The 20319-nt window shown below is 42.3% G+C and overlaps 1 protein-coding gene across 1 annotated transcript in view; it reads left to right on the plus strand.

Moving 5' to 3' along the window:
* The window catches only part of LOC133128894 (low-density lipoprotein receptor-related protein 8-like), a 92751-nt gene that overhangs the window by 20211 nt on the left and 52221 nt on the right, over positions 1–20319 (plus strand). The window contains exon 3 of the mRNA XM_061242699.1: positions 9806–9928. Coding sequence (XP_061098683.1) covers positions 9806–9928 — 123 coding nt within the window. The remainder of the gene's footprint in view (positions 1–9805; positions 9929–20319) is intronic.

The raw sequence follows: 20319 nt of genomic DNA on the forward strand, positions 1-20319 counted from the left end.
ACAGCTCGTTTTTATTTTACTCAATAAAACAATGGATGCCAGTGTCGGGGGAAGGTGGGCCAGACAGGTAAAGGTTTGAAAAAAAAGAAAAGGAGGCACATTGTAGTGTCTCTTTGAGCAAATGTATTACGCAGTAGATGCTGTTATTGTATCTAACGTCTCTTGTGAAATGAACCCTGGTGTGAGATTGATTTTGGAGGTTTTGCGAATGCAACACTCCGGAAAGGCTGCCCTATGGTGTGTGTGGATTTCCACTGCCTCATAGAACAGCAATGCTGTCAAAATGAGTTTATTAATGAAGGGGAAAATATTTCAGTGCACCTGTGAGTTTGTAGCATTCTGTGTACTGAGCCGTTTACTACTGTAGATATTCTCTGTAAAACTCAATTCACAAACGCACATCCATCAATCCACTCCTGTCTTGTTTGCAAAACTGTTCGTATGATGTTTTCAGTGTGAACTGCGTTGCTCCAATTTTAATGAAGAGTGATGAGATCATTTGTCGTCCTGTGCTAACGAGACTCGTGCTTATATCTGTGTGGGCTGTTGAACCGCTTATTATGTCTAATGGAATTCACTGTCATTCATACCTTTCGCTGCAAAGTTTTCATCTGCCGGTTTAGCATTTTCTCATTTTCAATTCAGAGAAGTGTCACCTGTACCTGTTTTTAATGCCGCTCTGCAAAATTAAAAACGTGGATCGACTCGAGTTAAACTCAAACCATGAATATGTGCGAGGAGCAACTGCATTTCAACACCAGCACAAGCTGTCAGTCATAGCGGTGTGTAACCTGATACCGTGATACCGTGTTTATGCATTCATGTTAGAGAATTATGAGGTATTGAGAACCATGGGACCATGAGAACCTGAAAGCGTAACCAAGGACCACCGTGCTGTCTCTGTTAGCTCCTCACAGCCTGCAAACGAGTAGCCTCACTGCAAAAACCTGAAACATAAGACAATCTTACCAAGCATTTTAGTCTTACACTTATACTTAAGATACAAAAACCAGCCTTTGCTAAATAAAATTGCCAATGAGGTGAGACAGTTTTACTCATTTCAAGGTTTGCCAATAGGGAAAGACAAATTTCACTTGTCAAAAAGCTAATGAAAACAAGCTAATATTTTATAGAAAACAAAGTCTCATTGTAAGAATAAAACACTTTTTAAGACTTTATTTATGTGCAGTGTTCGTAGTAGCTGAAACAGCAACCGAAACTGCATGGAAATAATGCAAGTGATTTGGTTTCCAGTCATTTTTACGTATTTTCATGCCTTATTGAATGATAAACAATCGATTAGATACAATTATTCAACATGCCTCTCCCAATATGATTGCTGTATAATTGTTTCAGGTCAAATTAGCAAAAAATCCCAGGTCAATTTGCATCAAATGTTTTGATAATAATTTTGCAACAAAATAGATTTTCCAAAGGACAGATTATCCATTTTCACGGCCTTCAATCCTGGGGAATTTTTTTAAGTAGAATTCTGTAGTCTGAAGCGGCCATGTTTTCCCTTCATGGACATGAAAATAACAAGGTAAAATGTTGTTATAAGTTTTTTTATGTACAAACACATGCACGCACACAGTAAACCGCTTGTAATTTCCTCGTTTTCCTCTTGTCCTCCCCAGTTTGGATAGCCCAATCGTGTATATCTGGGCTCATTCGTCCTCCATATCTCGATTTGGGAGAGCGTAGACCGGCACGAGTTCTCCTCGGAAGAGCGTTACGTCAATCGTGCTTCTTATGACACCGCGTCTTGTGCGCAGCCCAGCAGAACGAGGATTTCACAGGTTCATGATGAAATGCTGTCATCCCAGTCAACTGAACCTTTCCCATCCCTTCGTGACACTAGAGCCAGTTCTGCATTTCCCTGTGGCCAAGTCGTCCACGCACTAGAGAAGGGCTTTCACAGGATAAGTCGCCCAGCAGTTTTTAATGTACATTTTATCACCGCACAAGTTACCTTGCGGTAGGAAGTAGGCTAATATTTCATTTTTTTATGTTTCATAATGGATTTAATGTAATGTTTTTAATGGGATGCTTTACAAACAAAAAAGTATGGTGAGAAACATACTAATGATGTTTTATATATTTGACTAGATTGAACCGTTTTTTGCTCGTAAAGAACTAGTGATTATGCATCCATTATATGCAAATGTTTCTATTGCCATACATCATGAGAATGAATCTTCTCATATTTCTGTTCAGCTTGCATATAAAATTCATTTCAGCGGCTGTTAGCCAGGTATACAAATCTGACTAATACTCATTTCGGATTACAAAAATCATTAGACCATAATAACCCTCTCAAATGCACTTTTTACATTTGTACTGCCTGAGGTAAAACCCAGCATCGCATAATTTTACATTTGTGTCACGCTTCTGTTGTAGCTCTATGTGATGATTGACTGACATTTATTGCCCAATGTCCAGTCTTTTTCACAAATAAGAAATTTGCACCCAAAGCCATAGTCAGCCATGTAAACCAAGCAACACAGCACTCCCATTTGTGGCTGGTTAAATGTCTTCCAGCTTGTTTTCTATAAGATGGATGGTGCCAAAATGTAGGCTAAGTTAGTTTCCCATTGCAGTATTAGTAGCCCTATGTCATTATAATGTGATAGTTGACTGGAAGAACATACAATTCATCTACTCCTGAAGACCTAGCAAGAAGGCTACATTAATAATAATCAATCACTAGTTCTATGACACTGGCCGCTGAACACTCTCAGTAATCTTCTCCTTGATGAGCCTACCTGTTGTCGGGGGCACACATTATGAACAGTGCTGTATGTTTGTATTGTTAAGCACATAATGTACTGTTGACAGCACTCTATGCTGTCAACTGTGCTTTCAAAAAGGACAGTTCGGATTAATATGATTTTCGCCCAGATTTTCTTATTGATGTTTCTCCGCCTTTCAAATAAAATCTATTATGAATTTGGTTCCTACAGACCATTGCCAATGGTATTTTCTGAGCAAACAGCAAGCCGATGGCCTAGATTTTTGTGATAACTGTAATGATTGCAGTGACGCCAGTGTCAGTGATGGTGATGATTACTTTATGAACGGCCTGTGCGGAGAACTTAGCTGGATATGGGAAGAGAGGCGATGGGAGCATGTCCGCTCATTAAACCCCCGCTAGCGTTACAGCAGAAACGGCCCACCAGCACAGCTGCGCTCAGTCCAGCGGGTCTGCCGCAAGATGGACGCGTGCCCAGACCCTTACCGCACACGGAGTTCAGCGTGTGGGGCGGGGTGGGGTGGGGGGCCGGTAGGCCTCACAGCTTAACTGCACTGTCATGTCAGTCACCAGGCCTTTGGCCTTTTAATATCTCCCTGGCTGTGTGAGGGAGGGCTCCCTCGGGGAGGGGTTAATGGGCCAGCATTAACAGTAACGACATTCTCATTACTGTCGTGACCGCAGTGGGCCGGCCTCACAGGAGTGGGAGGGTCAGAGCTGCTGGCTACAGTACATGGCAGGCTGTCAATGGTGTCACACACAAACAATTGAACACTGAGGCCATCCGTACTGTACACTGCAAAAAAACAAAAAGTAAAAAAATATTTTAGTCTGATATTTTGACTTTTATTTCTATTACTTTTTATGTTGAATAAGACAAAAAGATTGGCAATGAGGTGAGACAGTTTTTTCACATTTCAAGGTTTGCTAATGGGGAACGACAATTTCACTTGTCAAGCAGAAAGTAAATTAAAACAAGCAAATATTTTGTACTTGAAAACAGGATTCTCATTATGAATGAATCATTGATTCCATTACAAATTAACATTGAATATTTTTCTATTGTACTGGAAGTAGTTTATGATTCTATTATTGTTCAGAAACTCACTGATCTGCTGAGTACTGAGCACATTTTGTCTGAAATCATGTCACGTCTATTACAGTACCATTTTAAGAAGCATGTCAATGTAAGTATACGGTACGTTACCATGCTCACGTGAATTACCACAATTTTGCTAAATTCATAGAATGTTAAGGGAAAACGGAAAACATTTGGAATTTAATAATAGCGTCTCCTCTGAATGCACATTACATTCTGACATGACCCACTTCTCTGCTGGCCTGGTCTGCGTGTAACCTTTCGGTTCCTCTCGAACAAAGGACCTTTTCTGTCTTCATTAAAAAAGGATATTCAGCGTTGATATTTCTTCTGTGAGCGGTTTTGCGCTTACAATTTCATAATGAAGTGAAAGGCGGTGCATGCAAGCACTTTTGCAAGGGAGAAGAAAGATATTCAGATGCTCCGTGGGGTCGATGTTTATTGATTAGCTTTTGAGAGAAACGCTGCGTTCATTGGAAATGTTTGGCGAAGCAGAGGGAAAGACAGGAGGAGGCTGCTTTGGCGGTAATGCAGTAATGGCTGATTGCGGTCTGATGGAATTAGTGGCGCGCTGAAGCGGAAGCCTGAGGGTGATTTCTCTGGGCACTGGGTCTCCTCCAGCCGTTCCTCCTGGGCACCTGAGAGAAGACGACAAGGTAAAAAAGAGATAGTGTAAGAAATGAAGCCCCGCGTGAGCTCTGTTTCCTACTTCTTGTGGGTCTCAGACTTTCACTCCTCTGTATTCTTCTTCACGTTTAATTGGCAGGCGCTCACCGAGAGCAGCTTGTGGAGACCGATTACATCGGGCGCTTTGCCAAGCGTGATTGTGAGAAGACCGTGTGACATTGATAAGGGCGAGATAGCATCATGTCATTAAAGTACTCCATCAGGAGAACGGGACAAAACTACCGCCCTCATTTGGTAGTTTTTGCTTTATTTAGGCCAATAGAGAGCAGAGAAATGAAAGAGAGCCTTGCTTTGAAATAAAAGTTAGCTCAGTTAAAGCCACTGCATACCGCAGAATTCACCTTCAAGCGGAAAGTGACATTTTATGTGATTAAAGCTGCGTCCTCTACTTACGGCTCTTCTAACTTCCATATTATTTGTTTGTCTCCAAAGTTTATTATGGAATTCCCAAGAATATGTTTCAGGATCATTTTTAGAACTGGGTTTCAGGAATTTCTCTTCAGTAGTATGGACAATCATTTTGTGAAGACTGCTCTCCTCCTCCACAAACAGCCTCCAACACGAGGGACATGTTCAGAAAACTGAGCAAAAAAGCTTTTCTGACTCAACTACATTCTGAAATGTGAGGTCAAGAGATCAGCCTACATGAGGCATCATATCTGCCTGGACACAGCTGTGGATATTTATAGAGGAGTTTGAAGGAGTGTGCAGTGCTGTGTGAATCTGTTGGGAGGTTTAAGAGGAACTCTTTCCACCAGAGCACATTTCTAGGTCTCCTGTTTAAAAGCCAGAGTGTTAAACCTGGTCTGTGTCTTGTTATCTGCCTGGATTGCAAGCCTGCTCTGGGGTAAAAGTGAAGCCAAGCAGTGGTGGGTGAATCAGTTGACGGCCATTGCAGTGTCCACCGCCCCCAGATAGCTCAGGCTAAGCACACAGCAGGTATTACTGTGGCTCACTGAGAACATTCACCACCATTCGGCAAGTTTCCTCTTGCCGTGGCACCCTTCCCAGTGCCTTCTTTCCTCAAGGTGACCTACTTTGTTCAGAGGCCGATTCAATAGATAACACAGGAAATTCAATCTTCTGTTCTTACTGTTCCTATTCCTGTTCTGCCAGTGCGTGACCATGTGTGGTATATAATACAGTACAGGTTAGGCCCAGGCGCTAGAAATCAGATGAATTATATACAGTCAGCTCCATGTTTAGGACAACGGCGTATTTTTTCTTAATTTGGCTCTACAGTACAGTGATGCTCTGCCATTCCTGTACTGCAGCCATCTTCAGCTCCGGGGATTAGTTGCCTTAGGTTTTCTCTTCAAAATATGAAACACATGTTCAGTTGCATTCAGATCGGGTGACTGACTTGGCCAGTGAAGCATTTTTCAGTTTTGTGGTTTAAAAACTCTGTTGTTGTTTTAATATGTTTGGGATCACGTTTTTGCTGTAGGATGAAATGCCATCCAAGAAGATTATAGGCATTTGCCTGAACCTGAGCAGATAAGATGTTTCTGTACTGTACACTTCAGGGTCTGTTACTACAGTACAGCATTTACACCATCGATGAAGACAAGTGAGCCAGTATGTGTGGCAGCCATACATACCCAAACCTCAACACCCCCACCATGTTTCACAGATGAGGGGGTATGCTTTGGGTCATGGGTAGTTCCTTTTGGCCTCCATATGCTGCTCTCATCTGTCCACAAGACCTTTTTCCAGAACTCTGAAGACTTCTTTTAGGTACTTCTTAGAAAATACGGGTGTGTATTGCCTTTATAATAACCTCTGAATGGTCAGTTTTGCATCTGCAATAGCCTCTGAATGGTCAGTTTTGCATCTGTAATCGCCTCTGAATGGTCAGTTTTGCATCCGTAATAGCCACTGAATGGTCTGTGTTGCCTCTATAATAACCTCTGAATGATCTGTGTTGCTTCTATAATAACCTCTGAATGGTCTGTGTTGCTTCTATAATAACCTCTGAATGGTCAGTTTTGCCTCTGTAATAGCCACTGAATGGTCTGTGTTGCCTCTGCAATAGCCTCTGAAGTACAAGCCCACCCAGTGTTGTAATCTCCCCAGTACAGTTTAGATCCATGTAACAATCTTCTGTCCTAACAGCTCACTGTTTTGACAGAGAATTTTCTGTTATTACTGCGGGGTGGGGGAAGTCTGAATGACTTGAAGTCTGAAGTCTGAATGACCTCAATCTGCGCTTTTATACTTCAGCACACACTTGTTTCAACTGCGAGTCGAGGGCTTTTCTGTGCATGTTGCAGGTCAGGAGGTTCAATGCATAATCAGAACAGGCCCCAGACTGCATTGTGCTCTAAATGGCATTGCCTCTCAGCTCTCAAACCCTCTCCTTCCCCCCTCCACAGAGCACCTCACAGACGGACCCCACGCAGTTTATTTGTATTCTTATTGAAGTAGGGTAAGGCAGGTTTTAAATGGAGAGCAATTCTGTGCCATCCACTGGGAGTGCAGCCAGGGAGTGTGCCAGGTGGTTGTCAGAGAGCTTGATGCATTGAAGCTTCATCAGCGTCCGATGGGCACTGCAAACAGAGCACATTCATCCAGATAGAATCTGTCAGGAGCGGTAACCTGGCCCTCCACTGCAACGGAAAATTAACCCTCCTATTATGTTTAGATTTTATGACTGCTTCTATGTTTGGGGTCAAATTGATCCCAATAGTTTAAATAAACGCAAAATTATTGCTAAAGAAAATTGTTGACACGTCGTGCGCCTTCTTGTTGTCTCCAAAATGACTAGCCTTTTATCCATATATGAAAAATCTGTGAGAAACCTCTCATTTTAGAGCCTGTGGTACAGGAAGTGAAAGTTGTATAGTCTGTATAGGAAAGTAGCTACTACCAGAATCATACAACCGCATACAAGCCCATACAACACAAAGCTGGTACAGGACATACAGCAGTATGTGCATTGCATGTTTACCATTTAATCCCACCAAATTAGAATATTAGAAAAATCATACAGTATCAATATAAAACACTAAATTGGGTCAAATTGACTACAAACATAATAGGGTTTTACAACAGAAAAAAGGCCGTTAACAGCAACGATGGCAGAGTCGCGTGAGCGGAAAAAAACCTGGCAAAGTTTAGTTCTAGAGTGCTTGGGATAATTAAAAAAGTCTGTTCAGCGTTCAGACAACCCTGCGGTTCTTAGAGGAACATCTTGTCGCTAATGCTGAACTCTGGCTGCATCCCCTTATTTCCTCACTGCTCTTGAAGACTGCAGTGAAGCATTGTGGGTAATTAGAGGCAGATCAGGTTTGGAAGCTTCAGTAGATGTTCCACGGTTAATCTCTCACCTTCATCTCCACCTCAACGCATTCTTCACATGCCAAGTGAAGAGTGGTATTCCGTCCCCTGGGATTTAGGTGGAAATCCACGGGATTAGTTATCAAGCTGTTGGCCCTCGTGTTATGCAGAACAGAGATTAAAGCGTGGTACCAAGATCACGGTGGGATCTTGGGCTTTGTCCAGTCTCAAATGAATCTTAAGCCTATATGCTAATCAGTAATCAAATGCTCTGAGAATATTAGATCCTCATAAAAATTCCAGTATATAGTAAGGTAAGTGTAGTTTATTTGGCTGTATGCAGGTAATATCTTGCAAAATATGCAAACAAAAACTAATAAGGCTAATGAATCACAATGTTGACATAATCTGGGATGCATTTTCGTAAATGTTGCACATTACATTGGGAAGGGTGGGTCCTCATTCTTTTTGCTTGATTAAGCATGAAGTTAAGGAGTTGAGTGGTAAATAAGCTTTGGCTATGTATGGGCCCACTCCTGTCCATGGTCCTGAAGGGACCCACGGTATTGGGAGTCTGAAGGAGGCCCTGATGGCTGCTAAACCAGAGGAGCAGCCCTTTCTGCACCTCCTCTACACCTCCAAGCCTCACATCATCATGTACTGGCACTCAGCAGGTCTTTATTTTTTATGATAAACTCATTGTAGTATGTGCATTTAATGTCATTTATGATTTCTAATTTGTGTTGTAGGTGGGTTGAAAAGCCCATCTCTGGGTTTATGCTATAAATGCTGTGATACATTGCATCGGATGTGTTTTCACGAATCTGTGTTTAAATGTATCTGTCCCTATCGAATAAGTATTAAGTAAGTTAAAATAAATAAAACATAGGAGGTGAAAGCTACCATTCAAAACTGGCTTCAATCAGCTGTCAATCAGGGTATTATGCTGTCCTTTGATTGTGTGACATATACAGTGAGTCAGCTCTCCTTTGATGTACACTGTGGGTGTGGGTGAATCAGAGATTCTTTTTGGCACGGTTTTTCCTGATGTTTTTCCGTACCGCCGACATCTAGACACAACATGGCTGTCAGTCTCAACTGCTGCACTTTCCCTCCATTGAATTTGCTGTCCGAAAAAGAACTACAAAGGCCTTAAAATCTGGAGCGGGCTGGAACTGAGCGCACATCCGTCTCACAGGAGAATATGAGGTGCCAGACGGAGCAGAGTTATCGGCCCTCATATTTTCTCCGGGCTCCGAGCAGCCCGGACCACAGGGCCTTGACATACTGCACCCTGCTGCGGCTCACAGCACTGCTGACACTGACAAATCTCCCCATTGATCTGAGGATCTTGTAGCGAAAACCCGCCGTGTCTTCCCCCTCTTCTCCCTCTTCACTCTCTCTCCCACTCTCTTTTGCTTTGTCTTTTGTCTTACACTCTCTCTCTTTGTGTCTCAAATATCGAGGGCGTGCTCGTCAAAATATCAAAGCGTTTTTATACCATAGCGTGGCCTGTGCGAATCCGATGCGTGAGATGGAGTGATTTAAAAATAGTAGATACGTGATATAAAATGGTTGTTAGCGGTTGTTGTCTCTATCTCTGTGTCTCTGTCTATGTGTGTGAACACGTGAAATAAAATGGTTTCCTAGCTTTCTCTCTCTGTCTCTGTCTGCGTGTGTGAACACATGAAATACAATGGTTTCTTAGCTCTCTCACTCTCTGTCTCTGCATGTGTGAACACATTAAATAAAATGCTTTCTTAGCTCTCTGTCTCTCTCTCGGTCTCTGACTGCATGTGTGGACACGTTAAATAAAATTGTTTCTTCGCTCTCTCTCTCTGTCTCTGCTTGTGTGAACACATAAAATAAAATGGTTTCTTAGCTCTCTGTCTCTCTCTCGGTCTCTGACTGCATGTGTGAACACTTTAAATAAAATGGTTTCTTAGCTATCTGTCTCTCTCTCTCTCTCTGTGTCTGTGTGTGAACAGCGAAGAAGACGTGCGCCACGACGGACTTTGCGTGTAAGAACGGCCAGTGTGTGCCGGCCCGGTGGCGCTGTGACGGAGAGCCCGAGTGCCCTGACGGTTCTGATGAGGCCGACTCCACCTGCAGTGAGTTAACACCTGGCTTACTCTCCTTACTGACCTCACTACCCGACACACCGTGGCTTACAATCCTTACTGACCTCACTACCCTACCTGACACACCGTGGCTTACACTCCTTACTGACCTCACTACCCTACCTGACACACTGTGGCTTACACTCCTTACTGACCTCACTACCCTACCTGACACACTGTGGCTTACACTCCTTACTGACCTCACTACCCGACACACCGTGGCTTACACTCCTTACTGACCTCACTACCCGACACACCGTGGCTTACACTCCTTACTGACCTCACTACCCGACACACTGTGGCTTACACTCCTTACTGACCTCACTACCCTACCTGACACACTGTGGCTTACACTCCTTACTGACCTCACTACCCGACACACCGGAGCATGCACTCCTTACTGACCTCAGTACCTGACACACCGTAGCTTACATGCCTGACATTACAACTTGGCTTACTCACCCGACCATACACACCATAGCTTACTCTCCTTACTTACGTGCCTGACGTTACAGCCTTTACACTCCGCGCAATGTATGTCTATATGACCCCAGTTTCCAGTGACCCCAGACCGTTGCAGTCTTTTTCATATAATGGTTATTGGTTTTCTTTGATAACAATAAGCAATATAACAACAGTATTGTAGGACAACAATATCTATATAAAGAGTGGAGCACACTCGGAAGTTTCAAAGGTGCAGACTAGCACACCCAGGTGTTCTCCTTTGCTGTGTTTTACTGTTTTTGATGAGAAATGCAAGAGTCTAGGCTGGTTCTTATGCCATCATCATTCCTTCCATTGCCTTTTCAATGGCTTTGCTAGACCAGTGTTTGGCTGGTCTTCTCTGTGGTGTGGGAGGCCATTATTAATAGAAAGCCATATATCATTGTCAGGCGGGATTCCCTGACTAAAACTCCTTCTCTCAGACCACTAATAGCTTTTCTCAGTGTTGAACCGCAACCTTCTTCACTACCAAACACCCACCCCTTGGAGAGTCCTCAGAGCGCAGGGGTCACCTTGCGTTCAAAGGGGGTTGCAGAAGAGCTGTATCCACCTCTCTGCTGTTATCAAATTAGTGTTGACAGCAGGAGAGTGTGTGGAGCCCTCACTTCGAGAACCATGTCTGCTTCAGAGCATGCCATATGAAATATCAGCAGTCTTTGGGGAGGGGAGGGGTGGGGTGGGAATGGTGGTATATATGACGAGAGAAACAGATTTCATTCACCCACAAATAACCAGTTCAGATCTCAGCTGTTTTTTTACATTTTAGGAATTTTTTTCATTCATGAAGTCAGATACAGTAAGGCTAGTTAAATGGTGGAATGGAAATCATGACAACTATTTAGGCGGTGAAGGGCGTGGGTGTTCCCTAGGAGGATACACAGTGCACTCTTGCTCACTTTGGGTAGGCTATGTTGCCATTGAGACAAGTTCCTTTCAGATGGGGACAGAGAGATTTTATTTTTCATGCACACATTAAATCTCTTCTCTGAGGCGTTCTCATTCATAAAGAGATTTGTGCCTTTAAGAGCCTTCTAAGGATCTCCTGTTTTCCTTTGAATTGGAGAAGCTTTACCACCACAGATCTGGGCTTACCCTCTGCCTCGAATGTCCCAGTTCTGTGAGCCCCCTCCAGTTCAGTGAGTTTGGAGTCAGCTTGAGATGATCTGTGAACAGTTTCTTGACTTTGGATACGGAATCACTTCTGAGATGGCATCAATCAAAATATATATATTTTAAATTGACTGGTTTTTGATACTGTGGAATTGTGTGCATTTTTAGCATTTTTGTCAGTTGAGTGTCCACCTTTTAATCATATCCGTAGCAGTAGCACTGCTAGTTTTCCAATCCTCTATTGTATGTCAGCCTGTTTAATTTCTCCTTGTTCACACACCAAACCGTCAAATTGTTTATTAGCGCATTATTTGTTTCAAAAATTATCTGAACAAGGGCTCTGTAGGATTTATCTTGTTTTTGAGTAGATTTTTGTAAAAAGTCTTCATCCACCATGGTGATATAAAATAACTATTATTTGATTTGGCTGGTGTTCGATAAAAATTTTTTGGACCCATAGTTAATAAATCTTTGTAGAAGAAAGTAAATCCACAACGCGTAGGATCCACAATGTTGTGCTGTGGAGTGGTTAAGGTACATGACTGGGACCCGCAAGGTCGGTGGTTCGATAAGATCCGCACAGCTGTTGGGCCCTTGAGCAGGGCCCTTAACCCTGCGCTGCTCCTGCTTAGTCTAATCAAGTGTACGTATGAGAGTGTCTAATGCCAAATGCCATTAATGTAATGTAATGTAATGTAATGCCTTTGGTGTATCAGAGATTTCAAAAGTAATCTCACTGTCCTGACACACATCACAGGGACATTTGTTCCAGGTGATCTGTGCTACAGATCACAGGGGAGCTTGTTCCAGATGTTTGCTGCTGCAGTTGTCTTTCCCTCTGCTCTTTGTTTCTCTTATCTGTTTCCTCCAGTCTTTTGTGGCCGAGCTCAAAATGGCCGCTTCACTCAAATGAAATGCTCTGAGGCAACCCACCACCCACTGAACTTTGCAGCCTCGGAAGCGAAGAAAAAAAAAGAATCCTTCAGACTTTGAGACAGGGGATTGTTCAGATTGCTTTTTCCTCTGGTAAATTTACAACACACACAAATATAATACAAAATATATTTGGGCAGATCTGAGAATACTTTGCTGGTTCGCCTGTGGCTGAGCTAGTGACAGGAAATCTGCCTTGTGAGGCAGCATCTAAGCATCTCTTCAGACTGGATTTAACAGTCTCCAACTTAATGCTGGATCTGGGGATGAGAGAAAAGCCAACATTATCCTCAGCCATACGCACGTTAATTAACTTGGATTTACGTTTGGCGATGAATTTGAATGTGAATGAATGTTCCAGGCGGGTGCACGGGATGCGTTCAGCGTTTTGTTTGATGATGTTGGATCTGCATTAATTTCCCATGAGGCTTTGAGGTATTCCACGCACACGCACGCGCTCCTCCCTCGAACACCCACATACCTACACCGTTTCCCAGAGAGGTTGTCACTGCTGCCTGTGTACTGCTTACCCATGCCGGTAGAGTTGGCGCTTTAATTTAATCTTACGAAAGCTGTTTGCGCTCCTGCCCCGACACTGCAAATGAACCACTTAGCTCCTCGTGACCATGGTTGCTGCTTCATGAGCTCTGGTGACCTCAGAAGGGAAGCGTTCAGTGCCAGCTTCTGGACTGCCCTTGGAAGACTCCCAGAATAATCGGAGGCCGCCTCTCTGACAGAATCCGTGCTTAATGAAAGCAGCGGGGCAGCAAGACGACCGGGGTAGGTAGGGGATTATGTACTCTATTAAATCACTTTGGCCCAGAGTTTTACAGTGCATATTCCGCACTTAACTTACTCATCATTAACATTTCCCAGAATTAAACGGGTATACTAATATTGCTGTGAAACGGTGTATTTTGTCAGGGGTTTAAATAATCTTTTCACTGGCCGATGTTCGTACACATGGCACGTAGCGTTTTCATTTTCTGTGAAGTTGTCTTTTAAGCTTGGATTAGCCTTGTTGTTTGACTTGCTCTGGTGCGAGTGTGAATGAGCATTCGCTAGCTGCAGCTGGCCATGACGGAGAACAACAGAATGGTGATTTTCCTCCAGAGTGAAGGTGCAGTAATTGATGAATCCCAACAATCGCAAACGAATGTCGTGCGTGTCGCAGCTGTGGCGGGCCCCACGTCGTCTAACACCGCCAAGATGGAGCCTTTGGGTCTGCATGACGGCACTGAATCGATTGTGTGAATTATTTAACGACTAAATCTTTAATGTCACCTCCAGATGTTTAGCTGGAAAAGAGAACGGCGTCGTGCCGTTATTGGAATCACGCTGTTATTGGAAAGAATTTCAAGGATGGATGAGCCAATTCTCTAGGCCACAAAAGAACATCTAAGATGTGATCTTTTATGAATGTGATAAAGAGGGCTCCCCTAGGAGTGATTCACCGACACAGTCATACAGACACATAGTGACCTCCATCCTCTCACACCTTAGTATCCTGAAAATATCTCCGCTCAGTGTCTGGAACGCAAGGAACCCGACTCACATGCCTGTACGTTCCATATTTTTGAGTGTAATTACATGGCTTAATTGCCTTCTTATAGCCGCTGTATCTCTTTCTCTGTGGCTCTTATTATGATAATACCAACCACCTGTCTACCCCTGGCATCGTGCTCCGCTTCCTGTGGAGGAAAACACACAGGCCCACTTCTGCACATTGTCAGCGCAAGGGTAATGACATTCACACGTCCAAGGCAAACACTGGTGAGATGGAATGGGTGTGGGTGTACTGCAATTAAAAATTAAAGGCAATTTGGAGCTCCTTCATGAAATAATGATGCCCCCTGTTTCAGTTCTGAGTATTTCCATTGTAATAAAGAACGAGAGAGCTGTAGAATTTCAGCTATGTTTGGATTCACAAATGTAATAATCCTAGAGCCGGCACGCTGCCAGCTACGCAAAGATCGGTCCTTTTCAATCAGTGTGTCTCCGCTGCTGTTGGTTCAGTGTTCTGAAAAGGGCTTGGCAAGAAACGTCAAATGGATTAAAAAATGGTGTCGTTCAAAGCAGCGTGTTTGCTTGAACGGCTATTTGAAGACCCGCGAAGGATCAAAATTCAGACGTGAAAAATGTCAGCCATATGTGATCTACGCTCAGTGATCACTTTATTCGGTAGACCTGTACACCAGCTTTTTAATGCAAATACTTAATCGGCCAATCGTGTGGCAGCAACTAAATGCATAAAAGCATTCAGATGTGGTTAAGAGGTTCAGCTGTTCTTCAGACCAAATGTCAGAATGGGGAAGAAATGTGATCTAAATGACTTTTACTGTGAAATGATTGTTGGTGCCAGACCAGGTGGTGTGAGTATCTCAGAGACTACTGATCTTCTGGGGTTTTCACGCAAAACAGTCTCTAGAGTTTGTAGAGAGACTGAGAAAAACAAAAAACATCCTGTGAGCAGCAGTTGTGCAGGCAGAAACATGGGTATGGGGGCGGTCTGTAGTATAGTGGTTAAGGTAAAATGGGGCACACAAGGTCGGTGGTTCTAATCCCAGTGTCAATAAGACACAATAAGATCCGCACAGTCGTTGGGCCCTTGAGCAAGGCCCTTAACCCTGCGTTGCTCCAGGGGAGGATTGTCTCCTGCTTAGTCTAATCAACTGTACGTCGCTCTGGATAAGAGCGTCTGCCAAATGCCAATAATGTAATGTAATGTAATGTAATGTAATGGTATGCAGAGGCGCATCTCTGAACAAACAACGCGTCAAACATCTACAGCAGCAGAAGATCAAGTCTAAAAAATAAGTCTAATAAATACCTAATAAAGTGCTCACTGAGTGTATATTGAGTGTGGCTTTAAATTATGTGACGAGGCACTTGCCCTGAATAGTGTGTTTTTATGAACTCGTGTGTGCCAGCCCACTGGTCTTTGACTCTGTCTCCTGCATCATATAGATGACGTGTCTGTGTCTTGGATATGACTGGCTCACTCGTTGACTCGCGATTCCCTGTGCCAAAAGGGCTGAAGTACCATGCTTGCTGTGGGCCGTTCTCGAAGGAACAGGGCCTACGAAAGTGGAAAAGCTGCCACTGTTTTTCAGACCTTCTATGCTGTAAAGATGGTGGTCTCTTTTACTATTGCTTTCATTGAAGTTTGTTCATCTGACCTTCAGTGCGGGCATAATTAATGCATGACTCTAGATGCCTCTAGATTTTTGTATGCAGTTTGTTGTTGCTGCATTTATAATGTTATCAGTGCAAAGTAGCTTGTTTTTGCATTATGGGATTAAGACCTGGGTTTAAGCAACATTCATCCTTGCAATGACTTACAATAAATGCATGCAACTGTTATTTCTTTCTAAAAAAAATGATTGTACTCCATTTTCGTCCCCTCTGGTGATTACTGAACTCCTCTTTGGGAATAAAAATTAACACTGGCATTTATTTGTGATTCAAATGTAAGAGAAGAGATTAATTGAATGCAGTCCTTGTCTTTCCAATTTGTTGCCTTTGAATTGTCTGACTATTTGTCCAAGTTTGTTGTGTGGTCTCTTTATATTAAGAGCAGTGAGTGATTAAGTGCTACTTAAGTGCCATTTAATTGTTTTAAATTGCATTGCTGCTGGTGTCCATTTTATTGTTCATTCATCGTGTTTAAAATGCTAAGTATAGTCTCCACATTGCCACAAGCTATCAGTTTCATTCAAAGGGTCTGAATCTTTCATTTATAGTAACTATATAACTGTCACACTTTCCATTCCAAAGTTACAGGACTCCATCCACCCCCCCCCATCCCTTTTCACACACACATACAGACACATTTATGATAATTATATTTTCAAATCGTTAAAATGCTTTCATGTTAAATTCTAGTTTTATAGAAATATCAAAACACATACAAATATATTCCTATATATGAAATGTAAAGTAAAAACATTTTCCTTTTTCTGTAACCAGAATAATATTTTGCAATTTAATTTAATTTAATCATGTGAGAATTCCTTTTCAGGCTCGTATTATGTTTTAATAATGGATGGAATGGAACATGATGGCTTGTCTCCAGAACCCTGTGAGGTAGCAGTTAAACCCAGTTTAAAAACTCAATTGGACATTGAAAAGGATCTAAGGATTAACCAATGCTTATTGTATGAGCTAGGAAAAATCTAATTTGAACTGAAATCTCTACATGCTGAAATTGTATCGGGACTATTTTTAATTAAAATAGCTCTTCCTAGTGAGTGGATAGACTCCTATGCAGTGGCATCAAAGTAGCAAGTAGTTCCTGTATTTAATTGCTGTTACAGAAAGGATACCACAAAAACAGAATGATTTTCTTCGCAGTCGGTAATGATCATGAGGTAGCTGAATCTCTCAGCCATTGTCCAGTGTAATGGGCCGTCAAGAAGGCCGTCAATCATAAGGACAGAACCACTCGCGGCTCTTTCCTTGTGTAGTCCCGACTTTAGCCGGCCTGTTGATGAACAGGGCTGGGGATGCAGAATATAGGGCGGTCTGTAGTGTAGTGGTTAAGGTACATGACTGGGACACGCAAGGTCGGTGGCCGGTTGCTCCAGGGGAGGATTGTCTCCTGCCTAGTCTAATCAACAGTACATCTGGCAAATGCCATTAATGTAATGTAATGTAATGTAATGAAAGCCTTATTCACATTTTCAGACCTGTGCTGTCAACAATATATATGATGGCCACATACCCGAATATGCACCTTCCTGCAAAGTGTCTGAAACAAATGAAAAAAAAAAGATGAACATAGTAAGTTTTCCCATTTCATTGTATGGAGACAGTGGGTCATTTGGATGGCTTTGAATAAAACTATGGAACATGAGTTGAATTGAATTGGAACTGACTACCTTGAAAAGACTGAGTTACTGATTCAATCTAATTTCCCTTACCCTCAGATCGTCTTCGTTGTTCTAAAACTCCACTGAGTTCATTCCACACACTGGACTGCTAACCCTCTTTACTGTACGTCCCCACAAAACATACACCATCACATGTAGTCTTAAGCAATGCCAGAAAAAAGCAATAAGAAAGTCTAGGTGAAGCAATCTTTGGGACCGGTCAAATTTAACTACTGTGGGTGTTGGCAAAAGCTTAATGCTGCTTTTCACACCTCTGTAACTGACTAATGTTTTTATTATCATCTCCTTTATGGTCCCAGTTTATAGTGAGCTTGTTTGTATGTAGGTTTTGATTTGGCTGCAGTTTTGACCACAATAATATATAGCTTTATTTGCTGTATTGTTTTTTCTTCTTTGTATTTTTGTATTTTATTTGTACTTTTTATGTACTGTATTTCTGTTGCTGCTGCAGTGTTTTTGACTGAAACTTTATGTATTTATTGCTGCCAGCTTGGCCAGGTCTAGATGTAAAAAAAAATTGATGTTTATTTCAGTGAGACTTCCTAAAAAAAAACCGCATTTGTTCACCAGCGATAAAGTGTGGTCAGCAGTCAGACTGACGGAGTAAACGGACACAAACAGAGATAAGTGTATTATTCTCTCTGTTTTCTTTCCCCTGTAGTAAAGTGCTTCACACTCTAAACACTTTTTATTTCCTGTTACCTTAGCCAGCCGCCTGCATGCCATTCTAAGTAAAGAATCATCCACTCCTCGCTTGTTTCCTACCGCTAAAGTGGAAAGGTCTTATGATTTATTCACTTCTAATTTCTGAGAGAGCAATGTTTTGTCAGTTGCAGATGACGGCGGAACGTTGTGTACTGCGGGTTGTCTGTTTGAAACAGCAGCCAGGTACTGTAAACCAGACAGTGTCTCGTTCTTCTCTTACTCATGCAGTTTTTATGTACTGTATACGGTAGTCAGACTGAAAAGATGAAGGTGACGCAGGTGTTATGCAACTGATGAAAGTAAATGTTCTCACAGTATTGATGTGGCATTCTCAACAGCATATGCTTATTTCTCTGCTTTATGCTTCACCTGAATCTGACACACAATGCTCCACTGGTAACCACTTACTGACATCCAGTTGTGAGGTGGGTAAGAGTGTGTGGTTAACACACTTTAATATCCACTTTAAACATGGGTATTCATTTGTGGTTACCTGTAGGACCTGTGACTGAATAGACGTTGTATTGTTTTATTGATGTCATGAGTGCTGCCTGCAAATTTTGTCCATTTGTAGATGTCGATGTGCACTTAGTGATTGTAATGTTTTACAATCACATGTTCACTTACTGTAAGGCTGTCAAGCCTTACTCTAAACATATACTCCAGGCTAACAGTACCATGCTGCCAGTCAGCCCTCCCCTCCAAAGGAACAAATCATTTTTCTAAATAGAACCAAGGGATTTCTTTTACAAGTACAAGACCAATTTAACAGAATGGTTGATATTTCTGAGTATGTTGACATTTTATAATAGAGTGTAACTGGTTTGCAGTTGCACAGATTTTGCCTATAGTTGAATAGCTTGGAACTAAACCAATTCCAGTCATCTACTGTATGACACGATTAGTGATATGTGGCGTTTAAGAACAATTACTGTTGAATAAAGTGTTGGTTCATATGCGGGTTAGGGCTTAATATTTCCTCAGAAAATGTACTATTTTGAAAAGTGGGAATAAACCACAGGAAATTCATGGAATCCCCACCCCCCTCCTAAGTAATCCAGAAGTGTTATTTTCAGTTCTGTTTTATGTGCAGGGAAATGGAACACGGCAATTTGCAAGTTGAATATGGGCACGTATGTCCCACTTAAAACTATTCGTTTTCTCACAGTCCCTAATGTAATAAGCTAATGCACTGACTCAAATATCACCATGAAAATGGGTCTTCATTGCAACATTTATACCTGTGCCTGCATAAAGCTATGCCACTGACAACCCAAAAAACATAACATTTACCAAATATACAAAATTGTACCTAATGAACCTAATTCAGTAGCAAAAATTTAGTTTTTCTGCGCTTTTATTTTTATAAAAATACCTAATGCAGATGCATGTAAAAGGAGTGTTTATGACAAGCTCCTATTTATAAGGGAGACAAGGATATTGCCAAGGTTACTGTGGCATGCGTGACATGGCCAATATCTTTTTGGCAGACGGTGGGTATCTCTTGCCCAGTGCTCAAATCCCAGTTGCATCTTTCAATCTCAGTATTTTACCAGTAATCGGTAAGCTTATTGTGACGAGCCACCCGTCAGCCTGCCTGCTTGGCTCTGCCTTTCTCTCTGCAGGTGCTAGCATTTGTTGAGTGAGTGGTTCATTGGTGCAAATTGGCTACACCTGCGGGTTAGATGGCCTGGGGTTTAAGAGGGCTGTTATTTTGTCCCGCTTTGATTCTTGCTGCTGGCCTGCTCCCCAAGCAGTCATGTTTTTTTTGCAATTTTGGTTTTGTCCCTACACCACACTTAAGACTCATCCATGCATGGCTCTATACCCCTGATATATCCTACATACACAATCCACTTATTATTTCGAATTTAGGTTTTATTCCTTTCATTTTGTGTGTGGTCTCCCCTTCTTGTTACAAACAAGAGGTAGTTTGTAAATTTGTGCATAATGCCTTAGCCTATGCTTTGGGCAGCCCTGCACTGCATCGATCACTCTGAAGGCTCTATGCCCAGGTTCTCCTGACACCATCTGAAGGCTGTGTTTGTAAGCCTTCTCAGCTGTGTAAGGTTGTAATGCAATGAGAATGCAATTAAGCACGTACACGTTGGACCCGACTTTGCCTTACGTGAGAAACAGACGTCAGAGAAGGGTGGCTGAGAAAGAAGAGGGCTCACTCACTGAAGGAAAATGTGACTTCTTACAGAACAAGAATGATGAAGAAACAGGGCACTTCAC

The sequence above is a fragment of the Conger conger genome, chromosome 5 (assembly GCF_963514075.1).
Source record: "Conger conger chromosome 5, fConCon1.1, whole genome shotgun sequence".
NCBI classification, from domain to species: domain Eukaryota; kingdom Metazoa; phylum Chordata; class Actinopteri; order Anguilliformes; family Congridae; genus Conger; species Conger conger.